A 14278-nucleotide genomic window follows, 5' to 3' on the forward strand; every position below is an offset into this window, starting at 1 on the left:
TCCTTCCTCTTTTTCTGTGTGTGAATGGTGTCATGTGAGTCTCCCTTGTGTGCATGTGCAGTCGGTCCTCCTCCCATATCTGTGGTGACGGTGGTCACCACCTGGATGCTGCTTGGCATCCCTCTGATCACATTTTCTTTTTATGTTTCTTATGAGTCCATATAATTTTGTTATCCTGTTTCAAAGTTATATCCTTCTCTCACTAAGATGCGTGACTAATTTTTATTTATTTTTTCATGGTGATGGTGGTCGCATGGCTTGGGTCCTGGGCTGTTCCGGTGGCGTCTGGACACTGCTTGGCATCCTGTTCATCATATTCTTCATACATTTTATAATTTCATTATAATTCTGTTATCCTCTTTCAAGGTTGTATTCTGTAAATTGTGTAAACACAACATCCATTGCACGTTGTCTATCTTGGGAGAGAGATCCCCCCTCTTTTGCTCTCCCTGAGGTTTCTCCCTATTTTTTTTTCTCCCTGTTAAAGGTTTTTTAGGGAGTTGTTCCTTATCCGATGCGAGGGTCTAAGGACAGGATGTTGTGTTGCTGTAAAGCCCCTTGAGGCAAATTTGTAATTTTTGATATTGGGCTATGCAAATAAAATGGACTTGACTTGACTTCAGGGGGACAACAAGAGGGTATGCACACTCCCACCCACATCAACGGATCACCAGTGCACACTCCCACCCACATCAATGGATCACCAGGGTCAGCAGCTTCAAGTTCTTCAGTGTCCACATCACCGAGGACTTGTCTTGGTCCCTTCATATGGACTCTGTGATCAAGACAGTATGCCAGCGACTATTCTTCCTATGGAGGCTAAGGAAATTTGGCATGGCCCCACGGACCCTTACTTTACTGATGCACAATTGAGAGCATCCTGACTGGCTGCATCACAGCCTGGTGTGGCAGCTGCTCTGCTCTCGATCACAAACCTCTGCAGGGAAGTGAAAATGGCAGAGTACACTACAGGCAGTGATCTGCCTACCATGCAGGCCCACAAAATAATCAGTCATCCCGGGCACAAATTGTTCTCTCTACTTCCGTCTGGGAAGAGGTAAGGGAGCATCAAGTCTTGGACCAACAGGTCTTTAAGAACACCTTCTATAAGAGTCTTAAACTGACCACTCAATTGCTATTTGCACAAGTTTATTGTTTACTGCTTACAACACCTGTTTCATAATGGTTGCTGTCACTGACTGTGCCATCTGCTATTTGCACTTTTTGCTGTTACAATAGCTGTTCATTATGGTTACTGTTACTGAAACTGATGTTAAAAATGTAATGTTATTTTAACACGTCAGGAGGGTGAATTAACTCAAAAGTGAGAGCGCTTACTGAAAGTGTATCCGCTCACCTTCAACCAGCTACTACTACTACTACTACTACTTAGGCTGCACCTTCAACCAGCGATGCCATGAACAGCAAATCGGCGTGAACTCACTGCGCCTGCGCACCACTAAAGCTTTCGGAAGCGAAGTAGGGTGTTGTGTCCAGGGGGTCCACATCAAAAACCGAAAAGTAAAGGTAAAATGACAGCTGAATATGAGTTTTACAGTAATATGTCGGCGTTGGCAAGGAAGTTTGTACGCCGTAAAGCCATTGTCCTTTGAGTTATATCACGAATTTGTGCTATACGCAGTACGAAGGAGGCACCAGGAAAACGCTTTTGTGCCAAAGCCTTGACAAAGGCTCGGGCGAAATCGGTATTTCTACGTCTTACTACATAGTTATCACACACTTACTTTGGATTTTTCGACACTGTTGCGAAACTAAAGCTGTTTAGAGGTGCCGTTTTGTTTGGAGATTAGGATTTAAACGATTTTTGTGTGTGTGTGTGTGTGTGTGTGTGTGCGTGTATGAGCCAGGGGTTATTTGAGCGGTATCATGACTGTACCACGGATGCGCATAAGGACATAGCTGTGATGAAATAACCGCATTTTTTTGTGTGTATTTCATTTAAGATTCTGTCTTTAACTCGTCACAGACATAATAACTTTAGAGATAAGATGGCTTTGATCCGTCATTGGTGTCGGATTTTTCATCGTTTATAATCTTCATTTCGTTGAACCTAACCCCCGTTTACCTGTTGTCAAGAGTCATGTCAGGATTTCTTGACGGAATCCGGTGTGGAGACTGTGAGTGCAATGTGGACTGGGGAGAGAGAAGAAACACCATTGCGTCTGTAGCTGCTGGAGTTCTGGTACGCTGCCATTATTTTAAGCAATCAGGCCTAAAGTAAGCCCTCTAAAGTCATTTACCCAGAGACAATCCTCTGACTGCATGTGACTGGGTTTTGCAGTGTTGTGATCTCAAGTTATCACATGATGATGTTGTATGTGGGGATGTCATGTCCATTTAATGCATGTGGGGTAGTTATCAGTTTGGAGTGAATCACATTACTGAATGATAATTAAAAAAAGAAACAGCAACTTCAGTTTAAATTGTTTTGTTGCAGTTCTTCACCGGTTGGTGGATCATTATTGATGCAGCAGTGAAATACCCAGATGAGGCAGAATTTCACCATGCCTATCACACTTGTGGAGTCATTGCTACGTTGGCTTTTCTGATGTAAGAAGGAGTTGTCAACCTTTTTTCATGATGCCATTCTTAGACACAGTAGATCCCTCAGTTTCAGGGCCATAGACCTTTAAATATTTCATGCTGTAAGGTTTCAGTTGGAAGATCTGACACTCACTGGATCCAGCTATTGTCAGAAACTCAGTTAGTAGAAGTAACCAGGGCAAAATAATGTCTTTAAATACCTCTGGTTTTGATGGTAATTAATATTTTTGTTGTGTCTTTGTGGACCTGTCTAGGATAAATGCTGTATCAAATGGCCAAGTGAGAGGAGACAGCTACAGTGAAGGCTGCATGGGACAGACAGGTATGCATGCGAGAAAATATAATGAACTATAGTCTGACTAAAACTAGTATACTGCCAGTTATTTTAAAAGGGATTATGATAGATGTAAATTAACTCTACAAAGTTATGAACTGGGCTGTTTGTGAGTCATGATGGGATAATGCACTAAGCTAAAATGTGTGACCTCTTCACTCATCAGCTCCTTAGCTTGATGCTGCCTGTTTTTAATTTGAATTCAACCTTTATGTTTTTATTTGTGTCCCAACCTGTGACAGTTTTTTGGGAAACGCACCAAAAAAAAGAAAAGAAGGTACTATTAAGTTCCACAGTAACCGACACAGCTTCTCTGTGTGCAGGGGCTCGAGTGTGGCTCTTTATTGGCTTCATGCTGGCCTTTGGCTCCCTCATTGCATCCATGTGGATTCTGTTTGGAGGCTTCGTCGTGCCCCGTGAGTACAGCATGTCTACGTAGCCCATCTCAGATTGTACTTGATCATGTAACCCACCTTATTGTAGGCTGTGATACCAAATTCATTAAGCTTAAGCTCTTCAGCAGTATGGAAGGGTATGTATTAAATAGCTATGAAGAGTGAGTGAAAGAAAATTCATGTAATAACTCCTGATATGAATGCAAAATCTCACTCAAATCATAAAGATAGATTTTCTGTTGCGTTGACTAAATAATCAAGTTTAAAGCAAATACAGAATTACAAAATAAATTATTACGTGTGCGCCATATCAAATACTATATCATGACTGCTTTGTATTATCTATGAAATTGTTGTGACCTTTTATAGAGAAAACTACCGTGTATCCTGGTATTGCCATTTTCTTCCAAAATGCTTTCATTTTCTTTGGGTAAGTTAATTGTACTTATTGGTTTTATATTTCCAACCCATTCTATCATACACAATATCCTACAGTATATGAATTTACTATTGAAATATATATGGTTTAGTTTTCTCTAACAAGCCATGCACTCTGCTTTAGGGGCTTGGTCTTCAAGTTTGGACGTACTGAGGATCTCTGGCAGTAGCAAACTTTGTGTCTGGCCGCTGTAAAATCTTTTTTTCTATATTGTATAAGAAGGTATGCTTTATCATTTGACTTTATACGTTGACTTTTTTAGCTTTCAAAGTTAACATGTTTAATTTATATTATGCTGTATAAAGACTAAATCTAACGTTTAAAGCACAATTTCTCATCATCGATCCCTGAAAATAATATTTCCATTTTGTTTGTTTTCCCAAATGTGACATGTCTATTTGCACTCCAAAGTTGTGGAGCTATCATGTTACAGCCTGTTGCAGCTCTAAATTGTGCATCTTGGGAGACTGACTACCACAAATTGTGGCTATGGTCAGTTATCTATACTCATACTGATTTGAATTGAAATGGAAATGCTGCACCCCCTTGAGTCTAATTAAGTTGCTGAGGTACAAATTATAATTGAGGGCAATATTTCATAATATTGTACACTTATATTAACTGAATTTAACAAAATTTGGTGACTTTGTTCATAATTTTCCTGAAGTATCAAAACTTTGGGTCTTAATCACTCACAGATTTATTATTGAAAGTTCATTAGTTTATACAGCAGAATGTAAGGCTGTTAAGGTAGCACTCTGCTGAGTGTGTACTTCTTTTTTCTTTTTTTTTTATCAAACTGCAGTGCTCATACATCTTCATGTGTAATCACCAAATAGGGGTCAAATTTTGACAACCATGACATCATTAAAGAGAAAAGGTGAAATTAAAAAATGGATCTTTCTCTCTGGCTCTCACATTTCACTCATTTGTCGATGTACTCTTGCCTAACATTTTACCAACATAAAAAAAATCTTATAACTGCAATTCATGAAAAGTCAGGATAATTGTAAGTAGTTATCTCTACAATAATATGAATAATGGGCAAAAATGATTTGCATTGCCATCTCTTGTACCCAGCTCCAACTTTTCACTTCCGCACTGCAAGATGGGGGAACTGAAAAACATGAAAATACTCAGTTAAGCAGGCTCGCTGTGAAAACTGTCATTGTCAGATCTTTTGTTCTTGTGTTGTGTTGGGTTTTTTTTCCCTTTGTGACTCTTGATACACCACTAAATTATTCTGTGTGCATTACAGTTTGACACTACTGTCAACAGTAAGAAAGCCTATGGTTTAAAGGAATTACTCAAGAGTCATATGTAAATCTGTCAGGTAAATTGTCGTGATTATTTACCTCCCAGAAAGCCTGGTCATCAAAACATTTCTTGTCCTGGGGTGGTCTCCAGATGTCCCATTTGAGTAGTATTCCTTTTTGGGACAACATGTTCGTTATTAGGAAATTCATGTAGTTGTTAGGAAATTAAATCACTGGTCCCATTTGTTTGCTAAAAACATGCAATTGGGGCCTCGACTTGCAAATGATTTCTTTCCTAGCATTCCAGCCATTTATTGGTGAACCCAGCTTATAGGAGCAAAGTCTTACCTGTAATGAATCCCATGGACATACTAAGACACAGGGTGATGAGGAGAGTGCAAATATGGAACACAGCGAACCGGATTGCCCTGCCGAAAAGATTGGTCATCCTGTTAGTCAGAACTGATAGGTGTGTATGCGTGCAGCTGAGAGAGTCATGACAGTTAGTGCATTCATACTTTGTGAAGTCGTCCGAATCACTGATCTGTAACAGAAGATGTGCTAGCCAGCCCAGCAGTCCGGGGAGCCCATGTGTACTCAGAACCCCACATGTGTCATGGCACTCGAATGCAAGCAGCATGTGGAGCTGGAGAGAGAGAGAGAGAAAAAAAAAAGGTTACAAGGAAGCATAGCGACTAGCTTATTTGCAAAATCAAAGTAGATCTCTTCAGTGATCAAAACCTTAAGGTAACGGAATCCCAGGGTGGAGATCACCGCAGCAGCTAATCCGATGGTCATGGCTACCCACGGGAGATGAACGGCTGACATGGAAATCCCAACAGCCACGCCACCAGCGAGGGTGCACCTCTGTATATGGCCCTGATGGAAAGACGGGAGATTAAAACACAGAGCTTCAAATCAATGTCATTGTGTATCTCTCCCATGGGAACGAGATTGACCAGTTATTTATTAGATAGATAGATAGATAGAGGACAACAAAGAGGGGACTTCATCATCACATGAAATTGAGTTGAAAACCATAGACTGCAATAATAAGAAGAAACTGACAGCGATTGTGCTGCTATTGTCCACTCAAGACTGCAACAAGCATAAACAAGACATTATTTTGGATGAACTGCTCTGTTACTCTAGTATTACAAGAGAAATATTTTCACTTTCGCATATCTATGAGATTCTTTCCACGGTTCTCGTGCGCCAATGGCTGGTACAGGCCATTTCAGGTATCTTGCAGAATTGAAATTCTGACGGTCAGGAGAAAACAATATCGTGAGGACGTATCTGAGATCATACCGGGCCGAATTTTCCTTTGGGACTCGTGAACACTGACATCGCAGCTGCTGTCACAGCACTAACAGCCAAGGCCAGGTAGGTGCTACAGATGGCCCACAGCTTCCTCTCAGGTGCAGGATGGTCCACAAGAATTGAATTGAAACTGGGCCAGAACATCCACACAGACAAAGTCCCTATAGAGAATAAAGACAGCACATGACACGTCAAACGATGGCACCTGTCGTGTGAAAACGTTATTTTGTGCCCTTCAAATTAGGATAGCCAATTCGGTTCAAAAGAGTAGTCCGCTACACACCCAAAGTTGAGAACAATCCTGTTTTGCGGTCAGATTTCTCCTTCTCGAACCCCTGCTCCGATCCTTCGCGATACAGGACCCATGCAAGCATCAGCCCAAAGAAGGCCCCAAAGATGTGCAACAGCATGAGGCTATTTTGAGGCAAGACCTACAAGTAGAAATGATTACAAACAACTAATCACAGGTGTAAACAGGATAACATACTGCTTATGATCATTGAATAATGTAATTTCATATAACTTCAATTCCTCCTTCTGGCTGCCTAATTTTGGAATGACCTTTCTCAGCAAAAGCAAAGTCACTCCCTACAATCTGATAGAGGTTGAAAACAAACCTTTTTCAGAAAGTGCCCCACATCATCCTCTCACTTATCCAACTAGTGCAGTAAATATTCTTTTAGAATATATCTCTGTCTTTAGCCATCCTCTTATTTTCTTTCTAGTGCCACTGGCTAAATCGATTCTTCTGTGGTCTCAGGAAGAGCACTTAAGGGTACGAAAGCCTGACCTTTGCACTTCTGATGTTTGGTTTCTTGTGATTTTGTTCATACAGGAACTGAACTGTTCTTTTGTTGCACTTAGTATAAAATATAAAAATAAATAAAGGGCACAAAGTGTATATGAAGAATTCGTTGCTAAATATGCTCCTCCCATTGCACAGTTGACACAGTGAGGACACTATCAGTCATTATGATGCAGAAGACTGTTAAATAGATGGGATTTCATACACAATACAAACATACACAATATAAAATACAAGGTATACAAGTGTGATGGTTTGGAGATTGTTAAGGTCTTATGGAGATGGGTGAGAGTGATCCTGATAGCAAGTGGTCTTGGTTCAAATGCACATGCATCTTTTGCCAGAGAAGTCTTTAAACTTGCAGCCCTCCTGATGAGAGATCTCCAATGATCTTCACCGAGTGCTTCCTGGCCAAGGTTGGTGGCAACTGATTAGATGAGATTAGATTTCCTTTATTGTCACTGCACAAAGTACAACGAGACTGTCTACCTCCTACATCAACCCGAGGAACTGAAATAATATAAGATTAAAAAAAACAAAAACAAAATTGTGTACCTTGATCAGGGTTTGGAGGATCCATCCATTCAGGATGAACCCTGACACCTCCAGTAGGGCAATGAGGAGGAGGTGAACAGGGTTGGTTTTCCCAAGCACTGTACCCATAGAAATGAGGGCAGATGCTGCACACATCTCAGCAACAACCAAGCTATGGCAAAACACAACAAAGAAAAGTGGGTCCTTAAACAGCAAAAAAAATCTAGTTGACACTTCTCCAGAGTGAATTAGAATCAGTGGACAGGTAAGGAACCGGTGTTTTTGCTAAAGGACACTTTAATTGGAACTAATGCGATTCCAATCCCATTTAAAGTATCCTTTAGCAAAGACACAGCTCATCCAGGTCGTCCTCTGTGTGGAGTTTGCATGTTCTCCCCGTGTCGGCGTGGGTTTCCTCCGGGTGCTCCGGTTTCCTCCTACAGTCCAAAGACATGTAGGTCAGGTGACTCGGCCATACTAAATTGTCCCTAGGTGTGAATGTGTCATCCCTGTGATGGCCTGGTGGCCTGTCCAGGGTGTCTCCCTATCTGCCGCGCAGTGACTGCTGGGATAGGCTCCAGCATCCCATGACCCCGATTGGGATAAGCGGCTTGGATAATCGATGGATGGATGGTTGGATACTTTAATTGGGTGTAGCTGTATATATATGGTGACACAGACTGAGCCAACATGCTTGCAATTTTGGGACAGATCTTGTTGCACTGCAGGAGAGCACCCTTTGCAATATGACATGAGTTTATCATAGTGTCTAATCTTAAAGAAAATGTGTGGCCACCAAGAATGTAAAGGAGTGATGCGTGTTTTTTTTCTTGCTACCTTCTGTGCATACGTATATGTAGTTTATAGTTACAGTATGACAGGCGAGCATAATGAGGAAAGGTGAATCAAAAATGGGCCCAGTTAGATCCATGTGATTGCACATCATTTGTGCAGCAAGTTAGTATGTCTCAATTAAAGGGATAATTCTCCTCCTAAAAGCTTGAAGGTAGAACAAATGTTCTACCTTGACATACCTTCTCAAACCGATCCGGATCTTTCCCGTGAGATACAAGGACTCAAAGCCATTTAGGATGATTGCCCATTGGGTTGCCATGACTGCCACAAGAAAACTGAATCCAGAGCCACTGAATCCATACCGCACTAGAAAAGTGCCCAGGTAGCCAAAACCCAGAATCACCGCCACATTCACATCCTGGAACTCTGTGCAAGAAAACGGTAAAAGAACTGTATGAGAAAACTAGCATGCAAAACAACCATGGTGTCAGTTATGCGTAAGCTATCTGAAAAATCCCGAGGAGGCCTTAGGTTGCGTTTCAGCTTTCGTCATGTGCACTTCCAGCCAACCATCACCTTATCACGACAAAACAGTCATAGCTGCCCCTCCCAATATAAGGCTCCATGGTGCATGTGCTATTTTTCCTTGCATATTATTTTCTAAAGAAAAAAAAAGAAGAAAGAAATAAACATACAAGAAAAAAGTGTGGTACACAGCTGCACCATCCAACAGGATATCACACGAGACATCTGCAGCTTTCCTTGAGCATTGAAGGACCTTTCCACGGCGTGTTTCCCTTACCAGAATAAAGGCTTCTGAAGGTTTCTCCCCCGGTCTCGACGTTTGGTTGGAGCTCAACGCACAGCGCGTAGACCACAATGAAGCCCGTCTGCAGGACGAAGAGCAGCGGCGGCAGGCGGGAGCGCAGACTCGGCGCGTATTTCGGAGCCATCGAAGTCCCCTATGGGTTTTTTTTTTATTCCCCAGAGAGTTGAAACTGACGAACGCTGCCTGAGCTTTAGAAGAGGGGCGCGACCCTCGGTCATACCAGTCCTCTACTACCTCTGACCGAGAGGGGACAAAAAAAACCAAAACAAACAAACAAACAAAAAAAACCCCAGAACCAGAATTCCCAGTGCGATGAGATGAGTGGGCGCAGTCAACTTCCTTTATTCGCCTATCGATGCATCGACAGAATAGCTGATAGGGTTTGATGCCGATGTCCAATGAAAGCGTGCGTCCCGTTCTCCTGCGCTTGTTGCCGCAGAATGCACGCATGCCCTTTGCTACCCTTTGAGTTTGATCGCTCCATGGCCATTTATCGGTGACCGGGGGGTTGGTTGGATTTTGTGACACACTTTGCACGTAAAAGTAGCTGATCATATCAGCATGTTGTTGTTTTTCCTCTTTTCACGAAGAAGAGACGACTGTTTTAAGCTTACTCCTCGGGGCGAAACGCCACTAATTTGGGACTTTTTGGTAGATTACCACGAAATCCACCTAGAAATTCGGGAGAGTACCCTAAGTGTCGCTTTTAGATCTTGTCATGGATCTCTGCTACGTTGCTATAAAAGACAACATGTTGCCAAGCAAAATACTTTGGAAACTTTGGAGCTTCAAACACATCAAGAACGCCTACCTCCCTCCCATGACATGTTCAGTTGAAATGGGAACAGTCAGCGATGGTTTAAAAAAAGGACACCAAACAATTCAGTTTAACTGAAGAACAATTGTATTTAATGTGTGTTTGTTTGTTGTTGTTGTTGTTTTTCCAAAAATGGTTAAATCCATTCATCAGTTCAGTCATTAAATCATTAATGTATCTTAAATAGTCATTAAAAAAGATTGAATACTGTAGGCTAATTAAAACTGCAAGGAATTCAAAGGCCACATTCTACACAGGATATCCACTCCCTCTGTGGCCTTAGGGTCACTTTTGTCTCCATAAGACATTTTGCAGGATTTGCAAGGATGGATGCTCATTTGTTTGTTCTGTTGGTCTTCCAGTGTGTGTGTGTGTGTGTGTGTGTGTGTGTGTGTGTGTGTGTGTGTGTGTGTGTCTGTCTGTCTGTCTGTGTGTCTGTCTGTCTGTCTGTCTGTCTGTCTGTCTGTCTGTCTGTCTGTCTGTCTGTCTGTCTGTCTATCTATCTATCTATCTATCTATCTATCTATCTATCTATCTATCTATCTATCTATCTATCTATCTATCTATCTATCTATCTATCTATCTATCTATCTATCTATATATATATCCACCCATCCATCCATTGTCTTAACCACTTATCCTGCTCTCAGGGTCGCAGGGATGCTGGAGCCTATTCCAGCAGTCATTGGGCGGCAGGCGAGAAGACACCCTGGACAGGCTGCCAGGCCATGAGAGGGCCGACACACATACACACACACACACACACACACACACACACACACACACACACACACACACACACACACACACACACACACACACACACACACACACACACACACACACACACACAAACACACACACACCCATTCATTCCCAGGGACAATTTAGTATCACCAATTCACCTGACCTACATGTCTTTGGACTGTGGGAGGAAACTGGAGCTCCCGGAGGAAACCAACGCAGACACGGGGATAACATGCAAACTCCATACAGAGGACGACCTGGGATGATCCACCAAGGTTGGACTACCCCGGGGCTCGAACCCAGGACCTTCTTGCTGTGAGGCGACTGCGCTAACCACTGTGTATATATATATATATATATATAAATCACACAGGTAACCATCAAATGTGCCATATACCAAAGTGATGCACTAACCCCGCTGCTGTTCTGCATAAGCCTGAACCCCCTCAGTCAAATCATCACAAAGAGTGGATATGGATACAGGTTCAGAAGTGGACTTACCATCAGCCACCTCCTACATATGGATGACATTAAGCTGTCAGGAATGAGTGAGACATTGACTCGCTGATCCCCCTCACCAGGATCTACAGCGACGACATCGAGATGTCATTTGGACTGGACTAGTGCAGTCAAATGGTGGTAAAAAGAGGAAAGGTGGTGAACACTGAAGGAGTTGAATTGCCAGATGGCAGGATAACAGGCATACAGGACAAATACAAGTACCTGGGTATTCCACAGGCAAATGGAAACCACGAGGAGGCAGCAAGGAGGTCAGTTACAGCCAAATACCCTAAGAGAGTGAAGCAAGTCCTGAGGAGCTAGCTTAATGGGAAGAATAAGATCTAAGCCATCAATACATATGCCCTACCAGTCATCAGATAGCCAGCTGGAATAATAAGCTGGCCAAAAGAGGAGATAAAGGCCACAGATGTCAGGACACGGAAACTCCTCACAATGCACAGAGGGTTCCACCCGAAGACCAGCAGCCCGAGACTGTACAATAAGCGAAAAGATGGGAGACAAGGGTTAGTGAGTGTCAGGGCCACTATCCAGGATGAAACAAGGACCATCCATGAGTACAGTACATCAGAAAGAGGGCCCCCCAGGACAAACTGACCTCAGGCAGCAGAGGACAGAGAGTGCGGAGGAAGAAGAAGAGGAGGTATCATGGAAGATCAAGCCCCTCCATGGGATGTACCATCGACAGAAGACATGGAGGATATTGAGAAATCCTACCAGTGGCTAGAAAAGGCTGGACTGAAGGACAGTACAGAGGCTTTGATCGTAGTAGCACAAGAACAGGCACTCAGGACCAGATTGGTTGAGGCAGGGATCTACCACACCAGACAAGACCCAAGATGCAGGCTGTCCAAAGACGCCCCTGAGACAGTCCAGCATTTAGTAGCAGGGTGTAAAATCCTTGCTGGGAAAGTGTACACTGAATAGCATAACCAAGTGGCTGGGATAGTGTACAGGAACATCTGTACTGAATGCAGACCGGAAGTCCCCAAGTCCAAATGGGAGACACCGCCAAAGGTGTTTGAGAATGGAATAGACCGCCACCCCACCCGGATGCCTTTTGTTTAGTTCTTAACATATTCTCTTTACTCTCTCTTTTATTTAAAAAAAGGAAAATATACAAACAGTCAGGTAAACCTTAACAGACTAAAGTAAATAGACGATTGTGCAAGGTAAAAAAAATAGGGGGAAAATTAGTACATTACAATTTCATACACAACAGATAAATGAGGGGGGGGGGGACAAGAAAAAGAAATTTAACATTCTTAGAAGACACAATCTTTTAATCAGAAGTTTCCGGGAAAATACTACCATAGTATTTCACAAGCTTTTTGTTGTTAAATGAACTGAGCAATTTGAGGAGGGATTTCAGTTCTAGCGGAAATGGTAAGCTCTTAAGAAGTTTGTTTGGAATATTTTGCCATCAAAAAACAGTGAGAGGTGTTTTCTGTATTGTGTTTTCAGAAGCTACAAGCTACCGTTTTGTTTTGTGTGACGTTGTTATGTCACCAGGTAGCTTACCCTGTTTGTCCATTCAGCGTTGGTTATGTGTGTGGTCCGGCACAGTTGAGATTTTGGGGGTGTTCACATGAGCCTTTGCGAGCCACAGTGAACCAGACCTCCTTTTCAGGGGGCCACTGTGTGGAGACGTTTGCGAGAATCATGTCCCGGCCCTCAAAGGCGAAACTGTGCAGTGGCACCTCAGACACCAGAGGGAGCCAAACATCATATTGTAGAGGAGCTCAATCAGGAGCCGTGACAACTTTCTCTTTCGGCTACACAACGTGCACCAATTATTCCTTCACCATAACAACAACAACCAAAAAACCCGCGCAGCGGAAGTGTAGTTTGCGATCCGCAAAATAACAAACGTGCTCAACAAGGGGAATTATGTATCCCTATAGCCACTACAATATGGTGCAAGAATTCTGCTTACACCACAAGCCCAGTGGTAGTCCACTTCTCCATCACACTCCTAACAAGACAACAACAGCCCCTATGGAAACTGGCTAGCTTCTCCCATACTAACTCATCAACACCGGTTGAGCAGAGTTTTCTACAGCCTTCTGAAGCTGTTCAAGTTGAATGGTAGCTTTTTAGATGTGGATAGCAAATGTTTCAGTGAGCCTCTCAATCTGCCAACACAACCAGACGTAACTGTGACACTTCTGAGGTGGTGTTAGGCTACTTTGCGAAAGTTGTTTTTGAAAGTTAATGCCTGGATTGCTTGCTTGAGCATTATTTGGCTAACGTGGGTTGTCTAAAGTTTGGCTGGGCTGCGGCTACACTTATTATATTTCCTCTCAAGACTTCTGATATGGAGGACGAAGACCTGATATTTATCAAAGCATTCTGCTGTCTAGTCTTAAAATGTCCACTATATTAATGACAAGTTTAATTTGCAGTGTCATAATGAAATGTAATATATTTCAATATTTTTTTAAATTGACTTTCCCTTTCATTTTCTTTAGAGGGTCACGCTGCTGTTGCCAACAAAGCAAAACAAAAAAAAAACATAAAAAGTTTCAAGGTTCAAAGTAAACTGGTAACTGTTCCATCCAAAGGTGAATTTATCTGGGAGCCCACTTGAGGCAAAAAAAAAAAATCTCCCCAAAAAACCCCCACCTATAAATAAACATTAAACAAGACAATTCACATTCAGTCCACACAAAATATACAGTTCATCAGCCAGTAAGTGGAAAAGTAGCCCACACATACTCTTCCAAAGGGCATATATATTAAATTCCAAAAGTTCAGAAATCGCAGGATATTAAAGTGCAAGAGGAAGAAGTACTTAGCAAACTATCTTTGGTTAAGCCGTGGGACAGCTGCAGGTACAAAAGCATTTTTGCACCTTTATGTTTTCACCTTAGGGCCCTGAACTACCAGCAAATGGAAGGAGCTGAAATTCTCTATGCAG

The 14278-nt window shown here is 42.4% G+C and overlaps 2 protein-coding genes across 2 annotated transcripts; one reads left to right on the plus strand and one right to left on the minus strand.

Moving 5' to 3' along the window:
• Positions 1-1433: 1433 nt before the first annotated feature.
• Positions 1434-4637, plus strand: tmem50a (transmembrane protein 50A). Its single transcript, XM_056295331.1, has 7 exons — positions 1434-1527; positions 2098-2203; positions 2459-2571; positions 2820-2887; positions 3223-3315; positions 3664-3724; positions 3857-4637. The coding sequence occupies exons 2-7, from the start codon at positions 2102-2104 to the stop codon at positions 3900-3902; spliced, it is 483 nt and encodes a 160-aa protein (XP_056151306.1). The 5' UTR covers positions 1434-1527; positions 2098-2101; the 3' UTR covers positions 3903-4637.
• On the minus strand, positions 4416-9694 carry rhd (Rh blood group, D antigen). The gene is made up of 10 exons (XM_056295330.1): positions 9249-9694; positions 8686-8872; positions 7673-7823; positions 6596-6743; positions 6301-6473; positions 5731-5868; positions 5508-5635; positions 5338-5417; positions 5089-5162; positions 4416-4850 (listed from the first exon to the last, which is right to left on the minus strand). Exons 1-10 carry the CDS (start codon positions 9397-9399, stop codon positions 4824-4826), a joined length of 1257 nt encoding a protein of 418 aa, XP_056151305.1. The 5' UTR covers positions 9400-9694; the 3' UTR covers positions 4416-4823.
• Positions 9695-14278: the final 4584 nt, after the last annotated feature.

Source organism: Lampris incognitus, chromosome 16, assembly GCF_029633865.1.
Source record: "Lampris incognitus isolate fLamInc1 chromosome 16, fLamInc1.hap2, whole genome shotgun sequence".
NCBI lineage: Eukaryota > Metazoa > Chordata > Actinopteri > Lampriformes > Lampridae > Lampris > Lampris incognitus.

Coding starts and splice junctions, on each gene's coding strand:
- tmem50a (XM_056295331.1), top strand. CDS start 2,102: ATGTCAGGATTTCTTGACGGAATCCGGTGTGGAGACTGTGAGTGCAAT. Junction 2,888..3,222: donor AGGCTGCATGGGACAGACAG/GTATGCATGCGA, acceptor CTCTGTGTGCAG/GGGCTCGAGTGTGGCTCTTT. Junction 3,316..3,663: donor TGGAGGCTTCGTCGTGCCCC/GTGAGTACAGCA, acceptor GACCTTTTATAG/AGAAAACTACCGTGTATCCT.
- rhd (XM_056295330.1), bottom strand. CDS start 9,399: ATGGCTCCGAAATACGCGCCGAGTCTGCGCTCCCGCCTGCCGCCGCTG. Junction 7,824..8,685: donor ATCCGGATCGGTTTGAGAAG/GTATGTCAAGGT, acceptor GTTTTGCCATAG/CTTGGTTGTTGCTGAGATGT. Junction 5,418..5,507: donor GATTCGGACGACTTCACAAA/GTATGAATGCAC, acceptor TCTTTTCGGCAG/GGCAATCCGGTTCGCTGTGT.